The sequence below is a fragment of the Copidosoma floridanum genome, unplaced genomic scaffold, assembly GCF_036245765.1.
Source record: "Copidosoma floridanum isolate Cflo_tuat_1 unplaced genomic scaffold, Cflo_Japanese_pri ptg000024l, whole genome shotgun sequence".
Lineage (NCBI taxonomy): Eukaryota > Metazoa > Arthropoda > Insecta > Hymenoptera > Encyrtidae > Copidosoma > Copidosoma floridanum.
The window spans coordinates 9940586-9965654 of NW_028321901.1; the positions used below are offsets into that span (position 1 = coordinate 9940586).

General features: G+C 33.1%; 1 protein-coding gene and 1 pseudogene across 4 annotated transcripts; one reads left to right on the plus strand and one right to left on the minus strand.

Annotated features, from left to right (window-relative positions):
- Positions 1 to 1554: 1554 nt before the first annotated feature.
- LOC106647247 (protein TAPT1 homolog) lies at positions 1555 to 4287 on the minus strand. 3 transcript variants are annotated; one of them, XM_089595030.1, is made up of 7 exons: positions 3788 to 4287; positions 3562 to 3713; positions 3402 to 3496; positions 3008 to 3339; positions 2835 to 2932; positions 2555 to 2770; positions 1555 to 2489 (listed from the first exon to the last, which is right to left on the minus strand). In XM_089595030.1, exons 1-7 carry the CDS (start codon positions 3876 to 3878, stop codon positions 1896 to 1898), a joined length of 1578 nt encoding a protein of 525 aa, XP_089451156.1. In that variant the 5' UTR covers positions 3879 to 4287; the 3' UTR covers positions 1555 to 1895. The 3 variants fall into 3 exon arrangements, with proteins under 3 accessions (XP_089451156.1, XP_089451157.1, XP_014219041.2); XM_014363555.2 differs by having other exon boundaries at positions 2401 to 2466; XM_089595031.1 differs by lacking the exon at positions 3788 to 4287 and having other exon boundaries at positions 3402 to 3452; positions 3562 to 3635.
- On the plus strand, positions 4136 to 17512 carry LOC149374013 (uncharacterized; annotated as a pseudogene). Its single transcript, XR_016293223.1, has 7 exons — positions 4136 to 4144; positions 4268 to 4470; positions 4520 to 4806; positions 9973 to 10200; positions 10857 to 11267; positions 13413 to 14243; positions 17238 to 17512. The product of XR_016293223.1 is annotated as an uncharacterized LOC149374013 (transcript).
- Positions 17513 to 25069: the final 7557 nt, after the last annotated feature.

A 25069-nucleotide genomic window follows, 5' to 3' on the forward strand; every position in this document is an offset into this window, starting at 1 on the left:
TATGTTTAGTGAGTTAAATGTAATTCTTTTCCAAAAACGCAAAAAACGAGTGAAAACCTACAGTTTCGTATAATTAATTGCACCTAACTCATTACACATGTATTGTATCAAAAAATTTACAGTAATTACTCTATATGAAATTCTTCAAGGAGTATAATAAGTTCGAAAAGTTGGAATAACATGAATAGCTTTAAGGATTTCCAACTTTTATAAGTGTTTTTTTTCAAAATAAGATAATATACATGCAAGCAATTTGGATTTTTTTAAAATAATTTATTCACAAGAATTAGATTGAGAAAAATTATATCTATTAATAATTGCATGATTTAGTAGTAAATAAGAAAAGCAATAACACATGGTACTTACACTTTATAAATTATCACACTAGTACTTATATCTCATTCACTCTGGCCAAGCGGTAAGATGCCTGCCTGATAAACTGAGGGCTCGAGTTCGTGTCCCGTATTAGCCGAGTTTTTTTTTTTTGTTTCCCTATAACTGTTGATATTTTAGGTAATCATTCTATAAATGTATCAATTATAATCGTTGCACAAAATTTTTCTATTTATTTTTCTTTCAGAAATCTCACCTGAGATCTCAGATGAAAATTTGACGTGAAATCTCACCTGAGATCTCAGGTGAGAAATCACATGAGATATCGGATGAGATCTCGGGTGAGATTTGTCAGGAGGGAGGTTAAGCAGCTACAGCTGACATCTGCTCTGTATTACAGTTTCTCCTCGATACCATGTGACCCTAGCTTTACCTTAACAGCTGAGTAAAAATTACAGTTGCTTTACGGTAAAAGTTAGTCTTTTCAAGACAAATTTTAAACTACGGTAAAAAGTATAGTAACCGTCACAGTGTCACACTTTTACACTTGCTTTCTCGGTAAAAATTCCGGTTATTTATTTCTCCGTGTACATAAGGTCAAAATATCATTTCTCTGCTTTTTCAAGGAAAACTCGTGAATGTGAGATTATTTAAAATAAAACCAGAATACCATTTTTTTTAAGAATCTAATAATATATTTGATAAGAAATTTTGATTTTTATTCTTATTACGAGCAGTATTAACAACATTCTTAGGGCAGAATAGTGATGCGCAAACTATCTTCAATAAATATGCTATACATCACACAACTTTTACCGCTTGCGCTTCCTACGAATATTCACCGTTTCCATTAATGAAATCAATTTTTATGATTATACATATAGGTGTATTAAAAGAGAGTAGTAAAGCAGGTACCTACAATGTTCTTAGTAAAAACAATTTAAAAATTTGAGTCTGAGAACAAAAACACAGTATTAGATCGATGCTTCTTAAAAATTATTATTGTAGCAGTCATGAGTCTTGTATATTCATGAACAGTACTTTTAAAATTGTTAAATATGTGTATAAATATGTATGTATTTACTTTGTGTAGTAGTATTAAAAACATCTCAATCCCGTTAGAAAAAAATGAAAGGTAGTGCGTTATGACTTATTTACTATTTATTACTTTTATTAAATTTTATTTATTATAAGTAAATACAAGACTTCTAATGATTAATCTTAAATAATTATATCTCTAGTACAAATAGTCGATGAAGCACTGTAAGTGTATAAAATCGTACAACAAATTGTTAACAGGTTGCAAGTTTATCAGCAATAGCCAAATTGTACTCGGAATAGCAGTTGCAAATGCGAATGAATAGGCTATGAAATGTTTTTAATAATTTTTATTTAACTGCATACAATAATAATAGTACATACTTTTTGGTAGTGGGGTAACATAGGCTACTTTCCTTCGAAGACAAATTTACATAGGATAAATTATCTATTTCATAATGATTATTTTTGAAACCACTTTTTTTTTTTTTTTAGTAACTAATTAATTGTAATTGATTTTGATACTAAATAAGATGGCTGTGCAGTAGGGGCTCGCTTCCGACTCGAAACAAATTTTTAGAAAGCAAATTTTCTGATGATGGCCGAAAATATCTGTTTTTTGATATCAAAATTTTTTCTGTTTTACCTTTGAAACTCGTTCCATGCAAGAGCGCACTCTTTACGTTTGGGTCTGAACTTTTATTATAAACAGAACTGTTTGTCAATGGTGCTTCCAATGGTTCTTTTGAATAAGCTGTATCAACTGTATTCTTTGTATGCACATTTAATTGTGTGTAATTACTAATGGAAGTACATGTATAACCCAAAATTAACAAGCTAATAAGAATTCTCAAGGACATAAGAATAAAGTATCCTAAGATTGAAAGCAGTAAATTAATTGGTTTTGTCCCTACAGTCAAAGTTGTAAAAAGAACTCGAGCTATTGCTACTCCCAAAGGAAGAGGAATAAAACTCATGCGTCTGGCTATAACATCCGATGAGTCAGAAAAAGCTGTTTCTTGTCTAGTTTGTGCAACATCATAGGCCAAACTGACAATGTATTCTTTGTAGATAGTTGGACTCAATTCGTTGAACCTTGTAATAAAAGCATGTTTTACCTGTATTAAGAACTTAAATTAAATTAAAATTGGAAGTAATCATGACATGTGAGATAAAATCATACCCAATCTACGAGAATTTCCGCTAATAATAATAAAGTACAGTCTGGAAGAAGTATAAATAATCGGTCTAGATGCCAAGCATATTCTTTCATAGTTTGCATTGTCACAGCCAGGAGTAACATTGTTAGGTGAAAACGCTCTCTTACATCACTACAAGATAGTTGAAAAAAATTGTTTTTATCAAACTTTTTAAATACAGAACCCTTTAACTCAACAAACTGAAAAAATTATTGTCTTAAAAAATGGGCATTAAAAAAAATCTTATTGTGTAACATTACATACATTATTAGACATCATGATAGTCAAAAGAGCTTTGTTATTACTATTTATTGCAACATTCAATGTAGTTGCTTGAAATAAGACCAAAATACTGTGCAATACTAAATATTTTTAAGTCAATACTTCCAATATAATTATAAAATGTATTTCATTCAGTTGGTGTATAAAAAGGATACAGACATAACCAACTGCAAAACATAAGTGAAGTAATATTCTAAAATAGTAAAAGTGAGAAGAATATTTCTTAGACTTTGGTTCAGTAGCAGTCCAGAAAAGAGCATCAATAGTATCTTGACCAAAAGCACTGAAAAGCCTGTCGCCAACTTCTAACATATTGTAAAATATGTAAAGTTTGATGATAGACTGACTTTTTACTAAATGATACATCATGGATGTATCAACTTTCAAAGTTATTACTGAACAAATAATAATAATTAATCCTTTCAAAAGATCACACGTTTCTGCAGGTCTCAGAAACTTAACATCTACTTTCTTACAAGGTCTTTTCCTGAAATAATGTGACATTTGTATGACACAAATTTGAATTAATTCAGCGTAAATTTCACTTACCATATAAATTCAATGGGTTTTTTGATTATAGCCCAAAACGCTATTAGAAATCTAATAGGAAGAAATGTGTAAACAAATAGAAAAGAATCAGCACACTATGAAATAAAATATTTATAATTATATGGGTACAACAAAAATTGGTAACTAAACAGCAACTTACTTGAAAAAATCCATGAGTCATAAATTTTTCGACATCTTTTAGTATTTTCATGCAAGAATAAATTTTTTCCCTTCGTGCTACAAACTGTTCTTTATCATTTTCTAAATGATAACCACGGGTAAGTTCTGCTTGTAAAAATTGTCTTAAAGATACTAAATAATAAAATCAAATTAATTTTTACTCTTAAATTGTGAGTATTGGTTATACAGTCATTACTACACATTACCATTTTTTAATTTTGGTACTGTTGTTGACTTTGCAGAATTGCAACAAGTTTTTAACTTTTGCATAAAATTATTTTTGGAATGGCTGTACATTCTACAATTGTTATTTTTTGTACTCTAAATCGACGAGGACTCTGTAAATACACTGTTTTCAAAACAACTCATATAGTTCAGTAACAATGTAAAAATGTTTAAGTAATTTTACTACTAGCGTCGTAAATAATGCGACATTCAACATCAGCTAGAGTGCATAAAAATGTACAATTTTTTCAGATTTTGCATTATTTACAACATCCAATTCATATCTACAAGGTATATACTGAGCTGTGGGTACGAACATTGTGTGAAAAATGCATAAGGTTGGCTCTTCAGCCACCGAACCGATCAACTAATCAGGAGGCTTGAAACGAGCGACCTTCCATATTGGATTTTCCACTAATGAGCGTTGAGAGCGCGTTGTTTGACTATACGTCGGCTTGGAGCAAGAAGGGGCCAAGTCAGGACAAGTGGCAAGAAGGTGCCTAGTCAGAATCAGACGCAAGAAGGAGCCAAGTCAGGACAAGCGGCAAGAAGGTACCAAGTCAGAATCAGACGCAAGAAGGGGCCAAGTCAGGACAAGCGGCAAGAAGGTGCCTAGTCAGAATCAGACGCAAGAAGGGGCCAAGTCAGGACAAGCGGCAAGAAGGTGCCTAGTCAGAATCAGACGCAAGAAGGGGCCAAGTCAAAATTAGCAGCAAGAAGGTACCAAGTCAGAATCAGACGCAAGAAGGGGCCAAGTCAGGACAAGCGGCAAGAAGGTGCCTAGTCAGAATCAGACGCAAGAAGGGGCCAAGTCAAAATGAGCAGCAAGAAGGTACCAAGTCAGAATCAGACGCAAGAAGGGGCCAAGTCAGGACAAGCGGCAAGAAGGTGCACAGTCAGAATCTGACGCAAGAAGGGGCCAAGTCAGGACAAGCGGCAAGAAGGTGCCTAGTCAGAATCAGACGCAAGAAGGGGCCAAGTCAGGACAAGCGGCAAGAAGGTGCCTAGTCAGACTTATGAAGTTGGCGCCCGTAAATATTAAATATTAATATTTTGCACCCATTCAGGGCTTAAACGATTCCTTCTTACTTGCGGATTTATCCTCCACTTGAATTTTTATTTGCGGATCAATAGTTTGCAAGATATTTGCAAAATAAAAAGTCGGAAATGGGCGCGGCGCTGAAGTATAAAAAACTTTGTTTTAAGTGCTAAATTGGGTTAAAATCCAATTCTACCTGTACGATTCGATTCCTCCTCATTTGCGGATTACGGAGGTATATAAATTAATGTAATTAAATGTCACAAAGTTTGTAAATAATGAATTTAATTATTGAGTGAGAGAATCTAGTAACTTTTGTTTAGTGACTTTTGGTCCAGTGCACCGTTCCTGTTGTTCGGTACATGTCGTTTCCTCCGTACAGCCGGTTCTACAAAATATTTATTAGAATAGAAAACTTTAGTAGGTATTAATCTATTAATTATTAGTTATTAGTTATTCAGCCTTTGGGTCAATACACACACACAAACACATTTTTCGATGACTATGCAATCTAGAGTAAACCCATTTAATAAACATTTTTTAAAATTGAGTACTTTTAAATTTATTACTGGGGCTGTGTTTGCATAGGCTCCGTTTGTAGTATGTTAAGGTCACGTGATCATTTATGATAAGTGCGAGTGAGACGGTGACATCATGCTGTCTCCCTCGCACTTATGATAAATGATCACGTGACCTTCACAGACTTAATAACAAACAGAGCCTTAGGCGAACACAGCCTGTGTCACTTTTATCCGTTTCCACTGGTCGGTAACTTGATCTTCAATTCGCCTGATTGATCATTTACGCGTGAAATTTGAATGCTTGAGCTGTTTTCTAAAACTTGTCCAAACAAAATTATGACTTGTGTGCTTACTTAGCTGTGGCTTGTATTGTAATGATAGCTGTACTGCTACTTTTTAGTTGTGTTGTTATTTGTTTCTTGAATAACAACAAATATTAAAAATTTCGCGCGTAATGAATAAATATTAGTCCACAGTGTTTGCCACAATAGATTCCAGATATTAGATTCTCAAGATGAAAAATCTGTATCTATTGACAAATAATATTTTCTTTGAGTTTCAAGTATGTAATGTATGTGTGTGTGTGTGTATTGACTCAAAAGCTGAATAACTTATAACTAATAATTAATAGATTAATACCTACTAAAGTTTTCTATTCTGATGAATATTTTGTAAAACCCGCAGTACGGAGGAAACGACATGTACCGAACAACAGGAACGGTGCACTGGACCAAAAGTCACTAGACAAAAGTTACTAGATTCTCTCACTCAATAATTAAATTCATTATTTACAAACTTTGTGACATTTAATTACATTAACTTATATACCTCCGTAATCCGCAAATGAGGAGGAATCGAATTGTACAGGTAGAATTGGATTTTAACCCAATTTAGCACTTAAAACAAAGTTTTTTATACTTCAGCGCCGCGCCCATTTTCGACTTTTTATTTTGCAAATATCTCGCAAACTATTGATCCGCAAATAAAAATTCAAGTGGAGGATAAATCCGCAAGTAAGGAGGAATTGTTTAAGCCCTAAATAGGTGCAAAATATTAATATTTAATGTTTACGGGCGCCAACTTCACAAGTCTTGCCTAGTCACATTGATTTTTATTTCTCCTGATTTTAAGTTGGCGACACTTTGTGTATACACTATATATGTATACGGCCATGTAGATCGGATGATGATATATTTATTAGGTATAGAGGTGCAGGATTGCAATCCAGAAGCACTGATTTCAAGTCAAGAAGAACTTTTTGGGCTTTTGATTAACAATAGTAAACATAAATATTATATCCACTTGCATACACACTCACTCTTGTTTACATATACAGTAGCGGCTGCTTAGTAGCTACGGTCAAGTGACTTGGTGCTGAAGCTGTCGTTTCATCGCTCATTAATTATAATGCACATTTCTACGTTTCAGCTACTCGAAAAAAATTAAGTTATTTTTTATTAGTGTCATTTTCAATGTGTATTTTCGAGACCGCAATAAAGTTCCATACCCTTTTTTTCTGATAACAGGAAAGTAAAACAGTTAAATTCTACAAAAGTCAGCTCTCAATTTAGAACTATTGGAATTTTGCAGAAATTTGAATCAGAAAACTCATTATAAGACGTCTCATTTTTAAAAGTAAGTAAAAAATTCAGGATTTAAGAACAAAAAAATTTGCATAACATTTCTGTATCGTCTCATTCAGAATTTCAAGTCTTGTACGTTTTGACACGTCGTTGAGAGTCACATATCATTCCTTTTCAAATAAAAGATGTAGTCTTAAAAATTTTAATAATCTTTCAAGGTAGTCCGTCACCCTTGCACAGCATTTATTTTAAACATTTTTACTAATAATGTTAACTGAAAGTCACCAGAACTGCTACTTAACCTGACAACAATATTCCTAGTACTAAAAATTATCCGATTTGAAAACAAAAAATTTATAAATTTTTCGGATTACAAGACTTCAGAAAAAATTTTTAAAATTAACTAAGTATTTTTTTTTATCTAAGTCCAAATTTATATTTATTGGCTTAATTTTTTCTTAAACAAATTCTTTGGGAATCATCGGTGAAAAATTTGCAAAAACTTCTGACATATTTTAAAAAAAATTCAATTGTTTACCTATTTTTCGTATATTTATATAAACGTCTAAATTTTGTTGTTGTTTTGTGTTGGTGCCTTAGATAAGAACGTCACCAAGGGCTCAAAGTAATGGAAAGGCGAAAAGTATGCCCTAGGGCGCAAAGCCGTGTGCCCGAAGGACGAAAAAACCATTATAGTATCCTGAATCTAAGAACAAATATCATTTCATTCATATTAGTTGGGCAAGGCTCCCAGATTTTCGGGAGTTCGCCACATCCGCATTGCGCAATCACCCTCTCTCCATAGAGCAAGCTGGAGCGGGAGAGCCCCCCTACCCAGACCTTTAACCTAAAGCACCGCCCACTTCTCACAAGTTAAATATGACATCTTGTCAAGTACTAGTACAATCGACGATAGCCGTGCAGGCTATTTCTTTTGCCCCAGCCAAACTTGCTAGCTTTCGAATCTCACTGATAATTTTTTTTTTTTTTTTTCCCATCAGCACAATTTTTATACGTTAGGTTTTTGTTTTAAAAAAATATTTTGTTGGTTTGTTGCCTTTTGTACGCTTGGTACATGCGACGAGTCGTCACTATAGACAATTTCAACAAAGCAAAACAGTTAATTTTTTTTTTTATTAAAAAAATGCTTGTAGTTACATATCAAGTGTCATGAAACGTTTATGTAATTATGTAAGCTCATGTATAACGTTTCAATACTTAGTAGTTTCTCTGTGATTTTAGCTGTATAGTAAGATATTTCGATTGATAAATTTAATATAGCTAAAAACACGTCAAAAACTTCCAATTCATACAATAGTTTTGTAACATAATGAGCATGAAACAGTAAAGGTCTTTCGAACACTCTTCATGGTTTATATCAACCCATGATTTACATCTCTAGTTCCATTTTAGCTATGGAACCAAAATTTGAAGAATTGTTCTAACTTAATGAGACAAAACAAGCTACCTAATTATAGCTCTCTAAGTTTCTTTTCAGATATAATTTGAAGCATGACTGAAAATCACCGATGAGCTAAAATCTCATGAACATGTTTACATGACTACAAATTAGCCTCGCTGGCTTCATTAGTATTTCTTATATCTGAGTTTAAATAAAAGTTGAGTTATAGCATTAAACTTAATTTTTTGTTTCAAAACATTTATAATTGTATAAAATTTCAGATGCTTGGCTTCAACCGAAAGAGATCATGTAAGTTAAAATCAATGTTCGAGATATAATTTTTCATCGATCACTTCAAATATTAAACTCCTCTTCAATTTACAGTTATTTCCAAACTGGCTGTCAATCAATATACATGTACTGTAAAATATTGTTTATACTGATTCCTGAGTATTCGTTTCAATTGATACACTGTATAAACTTTACAGCTTTAGAATGTGCACTAGTTAAAAAAAAGTCGTCATCTTTAGCTAAAAATAATTATGTTGGAGAGCGAGTGCTTGGTTATCGATTTAATTTGCTGTATATGGAACATTTTAACGTAAAAAGTTGTGATTCATTGAAAACTCTCGTTATTTAATGTACTTTCATGTTGGAAGTACAGTACATAATGTGGAATACTGAACTTCGTGCCTGAAGCATACACTTCGCAAAGTCCTTGCTTCCCCTGCTTTTGTAGCTATGTTGCACACCGTAGTGCAACTTTAGCAGAGGAGCCAAGCCAAAACAGCGGTATGCCACCGTGTTCTAATGTTTTTGCGTTGCGATAACTATAATACTTGTGAGAACTGCTGAAACGGTGGTGACGTGCTCACTCAATATCATTTTTTTTTTTAGAGTGGGAATACTTAGGTAGTAAATTGCAAAAGAACCATTCTCTACTTGTTTAAAGACTTTTTGACCGCTTATCCCTATTGTTGCGGTCCAATAAAAACCAATAAAAAATTCATTGATTTTACCATAGAATTTTTCTATTGGTTTGTTATCGGTATTTGCACCCGTAAATCCAAATAAAATCCGAAATGGTCAAAAATAGATTTTCTATATCATTTATTATAACTAGGACATGATTGAATAAAAATTGATTGACAAATTTATGTCATATCATCCGGATGGTAACACCAAAACGGGGGGACTAAAGTATTTTTTACAAAATTCTAATAAAAATTAATAACTAACTTTTCTTTCAATTTACATATAAAATACTCTAATACCCCCGTTTTGATGTTACCATCCGGATGGTATGACATAAATTTGTCAATTTATTTTTGTTCAATCATGTCCTAGTCATAATAAATGATATAGAAAATCTATTTTTAACCATTTCGGATTTTATTTGGATTTACGGGTGCAAATACCGATAAGAAACTAATAGAAAAATCCCATTGTAAAATTTTATTGGTTTTTATTGGACCGCAACAACAGGGATGTGTTATAGGGGCGATCATGAAAATTAAGATTGGTTCTACAGAAAAAGGAATAAAGATGAAAAAAAAGAATTAATGAACGGGTAAATTGATCGCACTTTCCCGATGATAATTTACAAAAAAATTTTTTTTAGATGCGGAACGGGTGTTAAGTTATGAACCTAAGGAATTCGAAACATCAAGATCATGTGTGCCTAGTGTTTCACACATTAGTGAGGGCAACAATACAATTTTATCGGAGAAAGAGGACGCTTGTTCAGATGAAAATTCCGGGATTACCTCGCATTACTCTTTAAATGAATTAAAAGAATCATCCGAACCTAGCACGTCTTTGACAACGAGCTTGACTCCTCCCATGAATGGTTAACTTATTTTTTGATATTAATTTTTTCAAATACCTATCTTGACCTCACGAAATAACGGTAGTTGATAGTGTATGAAATTCTTCATTAACTTATTCATTTTGGCAATACATGTTGAATTACAATACTTGATAAATCGACGCCTCCAACGAAAACTACAAATTTATGTATATTACGTAAACCATCCCAACGTCCTTTTGTAACGAAAAAAAATACAGCAGTCCAGGCAGTGATAGAAACAAATCACAGGGATCTTCTCCTGACTTTTGAAAGATCGCTATCTCTAACTTAGAGATCACCCAAGCGGGATTTAAATTAGTGCTGAGCACTGTATTCATAATCAAAATGGATGTAATATTATAATTTCAAACTAAAAATTCTGTATTCGAACACAAATCTAGTTTTGGGCAAAACATTTGTAAATAAAAATTTTAGTTTTCTTTGCTACATTATTCGTCGCAGCAAGCATCGTTGGGATTTTTTTCGTTGCAGTCTGTTGCACTATGATTATTTTCGTTAAAGCAGTGCGTTGAGATGGTCTTTATTCGATTCCATGTCACGATGGTAGTCTTCGATGTGTCGGAATATTATACACAAAAACACGATTTAATCAGATTTTTAAATAAATTTTAATAACTAAACTAAATCAAATTCAGATGAAAAGATAAAAGAGAAAAAGCGAAGCAGGCAGAGAAAAAGGAAAAGCTCAGATTGGAAATCTGAAGCTGCTAAAAAAGCGAAGGATAGTGGTGCTGCTGGTATTTCAGCACTAGGTACTCCCATTAAAGCAGCAACAATGGGCTTTGGATGTGCGAACTGCCGGTTTGATTGCTCGCAAAAAATAACATACACAGAACGACAAACTCTATTTAAAGAATTTTGGGAACTTCAGAATCATTCAAGGCAGTGGGAGTACTTAGCTCGAGTAACGACTTACAAGGAAAACAGCTCTACAGTCACGACTTCTAACCAAGCTGACGTTGATACACGTCAACAGCGTAATTTTTTTTTGGTTACTCCCAAAAATAAAATTCAAGTGTGTCGCAGTATGTTCTGTCAAACTTTCGGTGAGTATAATAAATCGACACCTATTGGAAATAACCACTCAGTTAACGTTTTTTGATTAAAATAAATATTCGAAAATCTGAACTATACCGTTCTTCGTCGAAATTTATATATATATTATTTATAAATTTTTTTATACATTAAACTATAAAAATTTTACATACATTATGAGGTTACATTTAATGCATTCTATAAATATCGTCTATATTTTTCTTAAAGTATTTATTACAATTTCATTAAAACAATTATAGACAACTAAGTGATTGAAAAAAAATTTAAAAGCGTAAATCCCGAATTCGTTTGATAGTCATACAAATATTACGTATTTCTTTTTTTGCTACTTTACAATACTATTCAAATAATACTTATAATGCTTGATGCATTGAACGAGGAATGCAGGGTTCGACATCCCCTTTTGGTCAGCAATGTTTGGCTTTTGAAATGTGGAATACTTCGAATCGGATTCTACGACTCCTCTCTCTAGATAAATTTGTTTAAGCTTATGAAAATTCGTACAGAGTTTTTAAGGTGGCTTATGCGTGATTTAAAGGATTATTATACAAGTTGGGTCCCTTTGCCAAGTGGAACGTTAACAGTACGATTTTATCGACGATATCGCTCTATACGAAATGTATATTGTATATTGTTTTCAAAACTTTTCCTAATTTATTAATAACTCTATCGTGTATCCGAAAAAAATACTCTTCTCCGTCGAAAATCTTTAATAATCATTCGATTCTAGTTAGTAAATGTCGTCAAGTTTTTTTATTCAACTAATTCGCTACGAACTTACCAGCTTCGACTTTTTGAAAATAGTATATTTTTTGTCAAAGATACATTTGTCGAAAACTTTTTTTTATAATCTCATACGTATAGGTGATTTTTCAATTAAATAAATATTTTTTAAATAAATTTGCCCTTCTTTTATTAAAATTGGATAGTAATTACATATTTTTGACGGGGAAGAGTATTATTTATTTCAGATACACGATAAATGATAAATAAATTCGGAAAAAATTTGAAAGAAATCTACAATATACCCTATGTATGGAACAGTATCGTACAAAAAATCATAATGTTGACGCTCTATTTGTCAAAGGGATCCAACTTTTGTAACAATCCTTCAATCCACGCATGAGCTACCATAAATAACGGAAAATGTATTGCCTCAAACAGCTTTAATTTTCATTTTGAAGCATCTGAAAAAGTGCCGAATGTTTAAAATTATGAGCATTCAAAGGACCAAAAATGAGCGATAATTTCGCAATCAAATTTGTGCACAGACTGTTAAAAAAGTCATTTTTAATTTTTTTTTGTTTATACAAAGTAGAAAATTTGAATATTGTGGTAAAGATATAGCTCACTCAGAGAATTTATTGTTTCTACAATTTTTTTATGGCAGTACTCCTTTGTTATGACGAGAGCAGTAACTGATTCATCTCTGCCTTTTAAGATGGCTTGGGCGTTTGGTGTCGTACCTAGCGAGGGGCACTTAGAGGTTCTGTGGATTATAAAAAATATTCTTTGTCATTGTCGTGATAATTAAATATCTGAATCACATACTGAAATTTAAAAGTTTAGTTTGCCTGAAAAGTTGTAGAATATTGATAAAAATAATATATAATCCAATAAGGACTCATAATTTTCATCTGCATTTGCGCAGAAGCCGATAAATAAATTATTTCTTAATTTTTTGAAAATCTAAGTGGTTTATATATGATTTTTACTCGTCAAAAAAATTTCTTATGGAAAAAAGTAGGAAAATCATTTTCATTTGTAGAGGTTTGTCATTTACTTTTAGAGTTATAGTCATTTTAGTAATGATTCTCAAATAGCTGCGTGTTAAATTCGTGAATTTTTAAAAATGATTTTCTAAAAAAAAGATGTGGTTGACACTACTATTTCTTTATCGCAAATGAATTTGGCATAATTTATTTATATAATTTCAGAATTTCTGAGATTTTTATTACTCCGGTAAAAATCACCCAAGCCATCGTTCTTCCATTTCCTTTGAAATCCATTTCGCTTGAAAGAAAATAACTGTACCACTATGATGAAATGTAAGGAAAAATATATTCTCTGAATCACCTGATTCCTCATGACACTTAAGTAATAATATATCCGATAGTAATGGACTATCATTACAGGCATTAACAAAAAATGGTTGGAAACAATTAAACGAAAACAAGATTCAACTTTCGGTCAATTTATTGAAAACGATCAACGTGGAAAACATGATAATAGGCATAATCGAATATCAGATCAAGTAATTAGTAGTGTGCACGAGCATATCGCAACTTTTGAACGCGTGGAGTCTTACTATTGTAGAGCGAGCCCAAGTCGAGAATACTTGGATAGTGATTTAAATATAGAGAAAATGTATGAGTTGTATAAGAGTTGGATGAATGAAAAGAACGGTGGAGAAATCGCTACCAAGTATCATTACAGATTCAATTTCACTAGCAAGTACAACATATTTTTTCACAAACCCAAAAAAGACTTGTGTGACGTATGTACAGCGTACGAATACTTGCCAGATGATCAAAAAATCGCTGCCAAAAATGCATTCGACATTCATATTCGTAATAAGAACTACGCTCGACAACTAATGAAGCAAGATAAGGAAGAATCAAAAAATGACCAATATGTGTGAATTGCTTCGTTCGACCTACAGAAAGTATTGAATGTGCCACATTCAGAAGTGTCGGTGATGTACTACAGCAGGAAAATTAGCATTTACAATTTTAAAGTATTTAATATGGCTAGTAATCAAGGGTATTTTAACGTTTGGAGTGAAGTTGATGCTAAAAGAGGGGCGAACGAGGTCAGTAGTGGCGATTTATTCAAAATGAAGCTCAGTCAGGAGTTAAAAAATTTCATTTTTATTCGGACAACTGCGTGGGGCAGAATCGAAGTAACATTCTGTTTACTATGTACTTAAAAGCAGCAGTAGATCTACAGGTGCATATTCGTCATCGGTGAGCTTTATTTGACATAATTACAATACACATTATATGACACAATTAATTTTTAAACTACGTTAGCTTTGCTTAAAATGGTTAGACAGCAAATAAGAGCCCTATTTTTTATGAATCAGAAAATAATTATTATGCATCAAAAAGTCCTGAGATAAATAATTCAACGTTAGGGAGAAATTATGTTATGTACCGAAAAAAATTTTTTTTAATTTTTTTTCCATTCCGTGTGTTAAAGTATTATGAATAATAAAAACGACTATATATTTGTATTCATCTCCACTTTTCTTCATCTTACTTTGATTCCACAAGGCTCGTATTATTTCTTAATGGATTTGAATGGAAGTCATCGTCGGAAATTTTTAAAAATAATTAACACACCAAAAATTATACGCAATTGTTTATAAAAAAATCTGATTTTTTTTTAAACAACTGCCAATATCTTTTGACACGTTGACTTTTTTTTTTAATTTCTCATGATGACTCCCATTCAAATCGATCAAGAAGTAAAATGAGCCTTGTTAGATCAAAATCGGATAAAGATAAAGGGAGATGAATACAAATTATAAAGCCATGGAATAAAAAAAATTATTAAAAAATGTCTTTCTTGACGAAAACATTACTTTTTACTACATTATTGATTTCAGGGCTTAACGGCACATAATACTCACTTAATGGTTTAATTAAAATAGGGCTCTAATTTGATGTCGAACCACCTTAAGGGAGTTCTATCCTTCGCTATAGCACGTAATGAACATAATATAATTATACTGTGTATGCGACTGTTTAATGTGTCGTCTGTGCTTTTCACGCTTACACGAAAACATAACCTCTAGGAGTTTTCAGTAAGCTTATAAATTTATTTTGTATTTTTTAAATACCCTCACCGCGTTCTGTAAAGTTATGTCAAATTAACACTATAATCTTTTATCGCTGAAAAAAGTTTGATTGCAAATTAATTGTTAACGAGCTTGATACAAAAGTGCTGTTTCTCATAAGGTTGCGTGCGAAAATACGGCAAAGTTAAATATTAATTTCTTGGCTCCGAGGAACCCCCACGTCTCCAAATTTTAACAGTGTTCTTGTGAAGGCCCAATTTATACCTAAATAAATTTTCGTCACACTCTCATTGTTATTTCTGTTACCGATAGAACTTCTTTAAGTCTTTCGTCCATGCCATTTGTTTCAAATTATATGAGTCAACTTGTACTGGGATGCAGTATTTTGTTCAGCGCTAATTATACCCGGGTAAAATTCAACGCAAAAATCGGGAAAAAAATCATTTTCATGCGTTTTTGCAAATATTTTTTTCGGTCCCCCCATTTCAACAAATAGGGAGATACCCATTTTTCTTGAGCGACACTCTCACATTATTATTAATAATCAAATATCCTTTTTTTGCATACCCACTCTTCAAGTTTGTGTCTTATGCTCCTGTACAACATAATATTACATTTCTAAATTTCATTAAAACACAAACATTTAAGCACCTATATGAAAAAAAAAATTTTATACACACCTCGGGTACGAAGTCAACTACCATCGCTCGTGTGTCTTTATGGCCCTCGCCCTCGGCTCGGGCAGTAATGAACCAAACGAGCGATGACTTATTTATATTTTTCCCTACGTGTGTGATACACTATTTAAAATCTCCTTTGGAGAATAATAGTACATTAAGTCCTTAGGGCGTAAAATACAGATTTGAGAGCCCAAAGGGTGCGGTAGTTGTACGTTTCTGCCTGAGTCGCGTATCCTGCTTCTCGTACCGAGGGCGAAAAATGCATGGACACACTTTCCGCCTTCGAAATTAATTTGGTCCCTAGTGAGAAAAGTGGCAGTTGCGCTTTGCACCCTTTGTAAGAACACATTTTTCTTACTATGGGTGCGAAGTGTGGCAAGACTTCACAGTCAAAAATTTATAGCTTATAATATACTAATAAATAATAGCTATAAATGTAGCTATTATTAACTCCAATTATAAATATAATCACCTACAATGTAGCTATAATCGGCTAAAAATATTAGCTAATAAATGTAGGTATTTATAGCTATAAATTTCGGACAACTATTAAACAGAAAAAGTTAATTAATGATCTTTGTTTGTAAGTTATATCAGCCACAATGGGTGTTACCATCCGTATGATAACACCAAAACTGAGAGGTTAAAGTGTTTTTAAACAATTAGGTGGAAAAAAATTTTATTTGTTTGAAAACTATTTTTTTTTTTAATTGTTTAAAAATACTGGAACCCCCCAGTTTTGGTGTTATCATACGGATGGTAACACCCATTGTGGCTGATATAACTTACAAACAAAGATCATTAATTAACTTTTTCTGTTTAATAGTTGTCCGAAATTTATAGCTATAAATACCTACATTTGTTAGCTAATATTTTTAGCCGATTATAGCTATATTGTAGGTGATTATAGCTGTAAATGTAGTTTATAATAGCTACATTTATAGCTATTATTTATAGCTATATTATTAGCTACAAATTTTTGACTGAGCTTCGAGCCCAGGGCCGCGTTTTTCGCTTTTCAATTACTTCATGGTTAAGGGTTCAAACTCATATTTCTCGCAGTTAGTACGAAATAGTACATTACGATACAAGTGTCCTAAATGAGCCATTCGTGAACGGCGTTATTAGCGCACGAGCGAAGCGAGTGCGATAAAGACGTCGTTCATGATCGCTCATTTTGGACATGAGTATCGTACATTATTTTATAGCGCAAGTGTTCTAAATGCGTGCAAAGGATCCAACTGCGGGTCCTAAGCACGCATTTAGGAAACTAGTGCTATAAAACATCGTAAAAATACTCTAGCCACGCCATTCGGGTGCGTTTTTTGTATTTTGCGCCCTAGGTACGCAATATATTATTATATACACAATATTTTTCAAGCACTTTGTAAAGTTGTTTTATTTTTTATATAGTTTTTATCAAAGATCGAAGATCGATTATTGTGAAACTTAAAATATGACTTAAAAATTGGTTTCAGCTACCTAGTAAAGGGGCACACTCAAACAGAAGGTGATTCAATGCACTCGGTAACAGAATCTGCCTCAAAAAATAAATTGATTTTCACGCAAAACCAATGGTGCGATATAATGGCGAATGCAAAACGTGACGATCCGAAGTATACAGTTCATGAGCTAAAAACGAAGGATGTTTTTAATTTTGAAAAATTGTCCAACAAAAATTTCTGAAAAAAAAAAATTTTCACAGATTAGCGAGATAGAGTTTAAACCTAACAAAACAATTGTATACGTGTATAACTACGATGCAACAACAAAAACCGAGATAGAATCAAACTACAGTAAAAGACATGTAATGCAGTGTTACAACACCAAATTACCGTTGGATGACAAAAAAGTTGAAGATATACAAGACCTTATCAAAAAAGGCTTGATTCCAGATGAATATATCAATTTTTATACTAACCTCATGGAATAAATTCATTTATCACTGTATTACTTAAAATAAATCAGAATAAAAAAATTTTTAAAACTACATCTTTTATTTAAAAAGGAATGATAAGTGACTCTCAACGACGTGTCAAAACGTACAAGAGTTGAAATTCTTAATGTGACGATACAGAAATGTTATGCAAATTTTTTTGTTCTTAAATCCTGAATTTTTTACTTACTTTTAAAAATGAGACGTCTTATAATGAGTTTTCTGATTCAAATTTCTGCAAAATTCCAATAGTTCTAAATTGAGAGCTGACTTTTGTAGAATTTAACTGTTTTACTTTCCTGTTATCGGAAAAAAAGGGTATGGAACTTCATTGCGGTCTCGAAAATACACATTGAAAATTACACTAATAAAAAATAACTCAATTTTTTTCGAGTAGCTAAAACGTAGAAATGTGCATTATAATTAATGAGCGATGAAACGACAGTTTTAGCACCAAGTCACTCGACCGCAGCTACTTAGCAGCCGCTGCTGTATATATGTAAACAAGAGTGAGTGTGTATGCAAGTGGATATAATATTTATGTTTACTATTGTTAATCAAAAGCCCAAAAAGTTCCTTTTGACTTGAAATCAGTGCTTCTGGATTGCAATCCTGCACCTCTATACCTAATAAATATATCATCATCCGATCTACATGGCCGTGTACATATATAGTGTATACACAAAGTGTAGTCAACTTAAAATCAGGAGAAATAAAAATCAATGTGACTAGGCACCTTCTTGCCGCTTGTCTTGACTTGGCCCCTTCTTGCGTCTGATTCTGACTAGGCACCTTCTTGCCGCTTGTCCTGACTTGGCTCCTTCTTGCGTCTGATTTTGACTAGGCACCTTCTTGCCGCTTGTCCTGACTTGGCCCCTTCTTGCGTCTGATTCTGACTTGGTACCTTCTTGCTGCTAATTTTGACTTGGCCCCTTCTTGCGTCTGATTTTGACTAGGCACCTTCTTGCCGCTTGTCCTGACTTGGCCCCTTCTTGCTCCAAGCCGACGAACTGTCTGCCCTGCTGCTACTACAGTATAGTCTTAACCTTTTTTTCAATTAATCTAAAATGGAGCAAAACCATTATTCTCGACGAAAGATGCGAAATAAATATAGAATGCAAATTATTCGTAAAAGAAAAATTGCGGAAAAAAGAAAACCAAATGGATTTAACGGAAATAATAAAAAAAAGCTAAACCTTAAGATAATTTCAGTGATAACTCTGCTGTGCACTTTGTTAAGTAAGAAATTCAGAGCGATATTCAGCAAGAAATTTTCAAAGAATTAAACACAACTAATGACAGTGTAAGAAAAAAAAAAAAATAAACAAGTGTTAATATTGATGAAGTTTGTAATTTGTGTGTACAACTTCGGAAATGGAAAAGAGTGTTTTATTGCAAATAGCCAGATGGATAAATTTTAAAAAAAAATTGCAATATCACATTCCCAGCTTACCTGTTTCCCATAAAACTTAACTAAAATCAACTTCTCTGTTTAAAACCTTTTTTTATGTAACATAACCTTACTATATAATTGCGTAAAAGTCAGTTCAGGACTAGATTATATTTTTCCAGGTTGCCTGAGCTAAGGCAGCCTGTGCAGGAGCCTGAGCAGGTCCTGTGCACATCGTTGGATAAAATTCCATTAATGCCTGAGCAGGTCCCACGCAGGCAGCTCAGGCTCCTGTTTCGGACCTGTTCAGTGCCTGAACTCCATTTCTGTTCGGGAAATGGTACACGATATTGGTTCGATCGAGCTTATTAATTTTATCTGCTCCAAGAATGATAACGCTGTCCAATTTGTTTCGAATAGTAGGGTCCCACCTGAAAAAGAAAAACGGAATTCCATGTGTTATTACTTCTGTAACAACTTCAGGAAAGCCATGTGGCATTACATATGGTTTTACGTATGGCATCACATAAGAGGCTTTAGCTTGGTAATGCCATATGTAATTCCATTTGAAAAAAACACATAGAATTACAAATTGGAAGAAGGAAAAAAATTTTGTCATCTAGAAATAACTGCAGAATACTGTAATGCGTCATTTACTGTGAACAACTGGTGTTACCATCAGGATGATAACTCTAAAACAAGGGGATTCAAGTTATATTTCAGAAATAAAAAATAAAAAAATTCAAAAATTAAATTTTTTTATGTAGAAGTAAAATCAGCACCCCCTTGTTTTGGAGTTATCATCCCGATGTCAAGACAAATTGATAACTGCAAATAACTAATTATGGTATTTTGCAGTTATTTCTAGATGATAGAAATTTTTTCTTTTTTCAATTGGTAATTCTGTGTGTTTTTTCATATGGAATTACAAATGGCATCACCAAGCTAAAACCCTTTATGTAATGTCATATGTAAAACCATGTGTAATGCCATATGGCTTTTCTGAAAGTATCACAGAAGTAATTCTACATAGGATTCTGACATTTTTATTCAGGTGGGGTTTTTGAACAAAATTTGAAAAATAACGGGTTGTAAAGAATAGAAATTTTTATTTTAGCACTTAGATTGTCATGTAGTAAAAAGTTATTATTATTATTAGTCTTTTTTATTAGGTGAAGTCTTTTCTTGATCTATTTATGGATAAAAAATTCAGTATAGTCATTATCACGTAGAATTCTTTGAGCCATGAGTATATTCTTCCGGTGGAAGGATTTATCAGATAAAAGAAAGGCTCAATCAACCAAACCGTATACAGCATTGACTTTTAACGATCGGGGATGGTTAGAATTAAAATTAATTTTTCTATTGCATGAAATTGGCTTAACGTACCAATAATTTTTGGTTGTTTTCAAGTTTTTACTTTCGGGAAAAAATTATTGTACAAAAAATCTAGTGTCAAAATTGTCGCTCGGTTTTGTTTTTTTGTGGGTGGTCTATTTTTTTTAAGGTCGATTTTCAAGTATAAGATGCATTCTGATCTTGCCGAAAATAATGCATAACCAAAATATTTTTAATCTCTACGAATCACAAGATGCCTCAGTTCTAGTGAAGGTGGCGGCTGGTTAAGATTTTGACTACCCTCGGGCCTCAGCTCTTGGTCTATTAGCAGTGTTGGGTCGTTGGGTGCTGCGGATTCAATGTCGGAACTTTTTTCCTAGATCGTATATATATCTATACAATCTAAGGAAAATGTTCCGCCGAGCAGACAGCAGTGAAGGGGCATTGCCAAAGACGGTACCCGCAACACGCAAAAATTAAAAATTGTAGTATTTTAATAAAACAAGTGCCTATCACCCGATGACTCGGGGCGCTTACTTACCTCTCTGTTTAATAATAAAATATTAATTAATAGCACAAGCACATATCACCAAATGAACTGGGGCGCTTACTGGTTGCTTTGTTGAACAATATATTATTAATTAATAGCTCAAGCACCTATTACCCGGTGACCTGGGGTGCTTGCTGGCCACTCTATTAAGTACTAAAATATTAATTATTAACACAAACGCCTATTACCAAATAAACCGGGGAACTTACTGGCCACTTTACTAAATAATAAAATGTTAATTAGACACAAGTAGCACCCGGGGTATTAGGCGATCAGCGCTTGCGTTCTCTTGTTAAAAAAAACCATATCGAAAAACCACATAGTAAAACCATATAAAAGAACCACATAAAAACACGTGGATTTACCACTCCGTTTTCATGTGGTTTCTTATCTCAAATCAACATGTGGTTTTTAAGTAAAACCATATGGTTTTTACAAGCTTTTCTTTTTATAAAAGAAATTATTTCTACTTAAATTTAACTATTCAAAAATCTTAATAACGCATTAACAATGAATATAAAAATAAAACAAAAGAAAAAAAAGCCTCTATGATGAATTGAAGTTTGGTTTACAGATTCTTAGCCAAGTATCTTATCCAACGGGCTAGAGTATAGATTTGATTCTACTTTCCAATTTTGTGTCCTTATAAGGTACAGAAGACACAGTATTCTATTATTTGTATTTGTACATAACTAGTTCTTGACATATAAACTACAGTAAAATCGTGTGAATTTGTGTATGCAATAAATTTAACATTGTTTTTAATAATTCGTGTAAAGATATTTGTTTCCGAGATAAAGTGCAGCTACGGCAATTAAACCTTTAATTTAATTTGTTGATTATACATACTAAAATGATACACTTTTCAGTCATTCATTATCCAATAATTATATTGATATTTAATGAATAACTAATCAAAATAATAATCGTGTTAATTATTAATATTCTAAAAATATATACTGCAAACAAAAATCCTTGAAATTAATTTATTATTAATAGAAGTATGTACAAATACCAAGAACATAACGCTATACCTTCTGTATGGCTTAATTATAAAGACGAAAAATTCTAAGCCAGCATCAAGTCCCCTCTGGTCATGTGGGATGAGATACTTCAGTACACAAATTGTTTTTATATGTTATTTAGAGTAAAATCGTATGTATTATTTATATCTATGAATTTCGAGGATTTTGATTAACAATACATGATATTATGATATTTATCTTCCGGCAAGTTTTACAAAAATTATAATGCTTAATCACTCATTATTATTATTCTGTTTTTTTTTATTCTTAAAAATGTAGCAAAAAATATCAGTTATAATTTTTATTAGTTATTTATCAAATATTATTATAATAATTAGATAATGTTTGACTGAAAAGTGTATCATTTTGGTATATATAATCAGCAAATTAAATTAAAGGTTCAATTGCCGTAGCCATTTTATGTCGGAAACAAATAAGTTAAAACATATTATAAGCACTATAACAGCACTGTTTAATTTATTGCATTCACAAATTTACACGATTTTACTGTAGTTTATATGTAAAGAACTAGTTATGTACAAATACAAATAATAGAATACTGCGCCTTCTGTACCGTAATTGTAACGACACAAAATTAGAAACTAGAATTAAATCTACTCTAGCCCAATGGATAAGATATACTTGGCTTGGAATCTGTAAGCCAAACTTCAATTCACCTTCCAGATTTTTTTTTTCTTTTGTTTTATTTTTATATTCATTGTTGATGCGTTATTAAGATTTTTAAATAGTTAAATTTAAGTAGAAATATTTTTTTTTATAAAAAGTGTAGAGGTGTGAGTAAAGGGGGTGCGCGAAATAATAAAAACTAGTATTACAAGATAAACAAAAAGTTTATTTAATAAAAACTGCCGACCGACGTAGAACACAACAGATACAATTCACAGACTTTACAGACTTATAACCGACTTATCAGACAAAGACAATGAATCTAGAAACGACGAGAGGTGTGGAAGGCACGGTGGCTTACACTGTACTGACTACAGGGCCCGCAAGTATCACCTTGCCTGTGGCGCTGTCTCACATACTATATATACAGCCTATTGAAAAGTCGTACATGCCAACACTTCCTCCCGACTTAAGATAGCTAAGTATATTAGACAAAAATTGTAATTTAAAATGGATAAATAGACAAATAAATGTGTGTTCTTGACTCGGCTCCACGGCTCTGGGAATGCACCCAAGTAATCCATGGCTCCTTTATCGCCTATCTGAAACAGAGACAACTTATTAGTTACCAGTCAGATTCGCAAAAGCTGTTCGCGATTCTGCTAGCAAATTTTTCATGGAGCTCGATCGGTAGAGGTTTTGTGAATATATCGGCCATCTGTTCTTTAGTATTCAGCCATCTGACGTTTACTCTACCATAATTTACACATTCTTTAACATAATGCTCATGAATTTCTGTCATATGTCTTAATTTACCTTAGTTACTAATGCTTTCAGCCCTTGCTGCCTTCCACAATATCTTAGACCATAAGATTTGGTCCCTGCCAGATACCGAAACACTCTTTTAACCATATTCCAGTCTTCGTTAGTCGGACTTATTCGATGCCTACTCAGCACATTCACTGCATAGCTTATACCCGGACGTACAGTATTGGCAGCATATAATAAGCTCCCAACAGCCTCCCGGTAGGGAACGCTTTCAGTCGATCTGGACTCATTCAAGTCAATCTGCCTTTCTGATTGCTCTCTTTGTTTTCTTTGTTGATTTAACACGTGACCTGTGACCATAGGAGTTTTCACTGGCTTAGAATCATCAAACCCAAACTTTTTTAAGTATCTTATTTATGTAATTGGTCTGGGTTAAAGTTAGAACTTGGTTTTCTCTGTCTCTTCTGACTTCAATGCCTAAAAACGATTTAACTTCTCCTAGGTCAGTCATTTCAAACTCACTTTGCAGTCTTTCCTTCACAGACTTCAATTTGCCAGAATCATTACTTGCTATAAGCATGTCATCAACATAGAGAACCAATATCAGGATTTTGTCTGCCTCATGCCAAGTAAACAGGCAAGGTTCCAAGATATGAGATCTCAGACCTATTTTCGTTGCTGCCTCAGAGAATCTTTCATGCCATTTTTTCGGACTGACTTTAAGGCCGTAGAGGGCTCTCTGAAGCTTGCATACCTTGCTTTGTTTTTCCAGATCGGAACAGACCAAATCTTCTGGTAACTCCATATATATCTCGTCGTCAAGAGTACCATTTAAAAATGCCGTTTTAACGTCAAGCTGACATGTATCTAAATTTAATTTATTGATTACAGCCAAAGCAGTCCTTATTAAAGTCAGTCTTGACACCGGGGCGTAAGTCTCCGTAAGATCATACTCATTTTTATCTTTAAAACCCCGTATTACCAGCCGTGCTTTGTGTTTCTCACATCCTTGAGCATCTACCTTTTTCTTAAGAACCCATCGAGAATCGATGATATTCGGACGTTTACCATTTACCAGTCCTGCAGGTCTGTTTACCAACTTCCAGACTTGATTCTTTGCCATTGAGTCAAGTTCTTCTTGGATGGCTTGATTCCAGCCTTCTTTATCCACAGCCTTCATTGCTTCTTTATATGAAGCTGGATCTTTATTTATTTCTGCCAGCAAAGAGTGGTAAACTAGATCTTCCGCATAAATGGCATTATTTCCTGACGTTTCAGTATCACCGTTCTTAAAAATTAGGTCTTTTGTTAATTCTTCCCCGAGAGCTAAGCCCGCAAAGCTGACGTCCTTTACACGACTTTCTTGGACCAAGTTGGCCTCCATTGTTTCTATCAGCCTTTTCGGCCTTCCTCTTTTCCGTTGTACCACCGGGGGCGCTTCCTCCGATGACACTGTCTCTTCTCTTTCCTTTTCAAATTTTAAAAACCACTCGTCTAATTTAATATCTACAGTCACAGTTTCCCAGTTTTTAATTGAATTTTTACCAAAAACGTCTCCATACACAAAACGCTCGTTAAATCTGACGTCCCGACTTTCATAAAACTTTCCTTCGTCCGGACAAAGCAGACGATACCCTGTCGGCGTGTATCCTACCATAACTGCTCGTTTCCCTTTT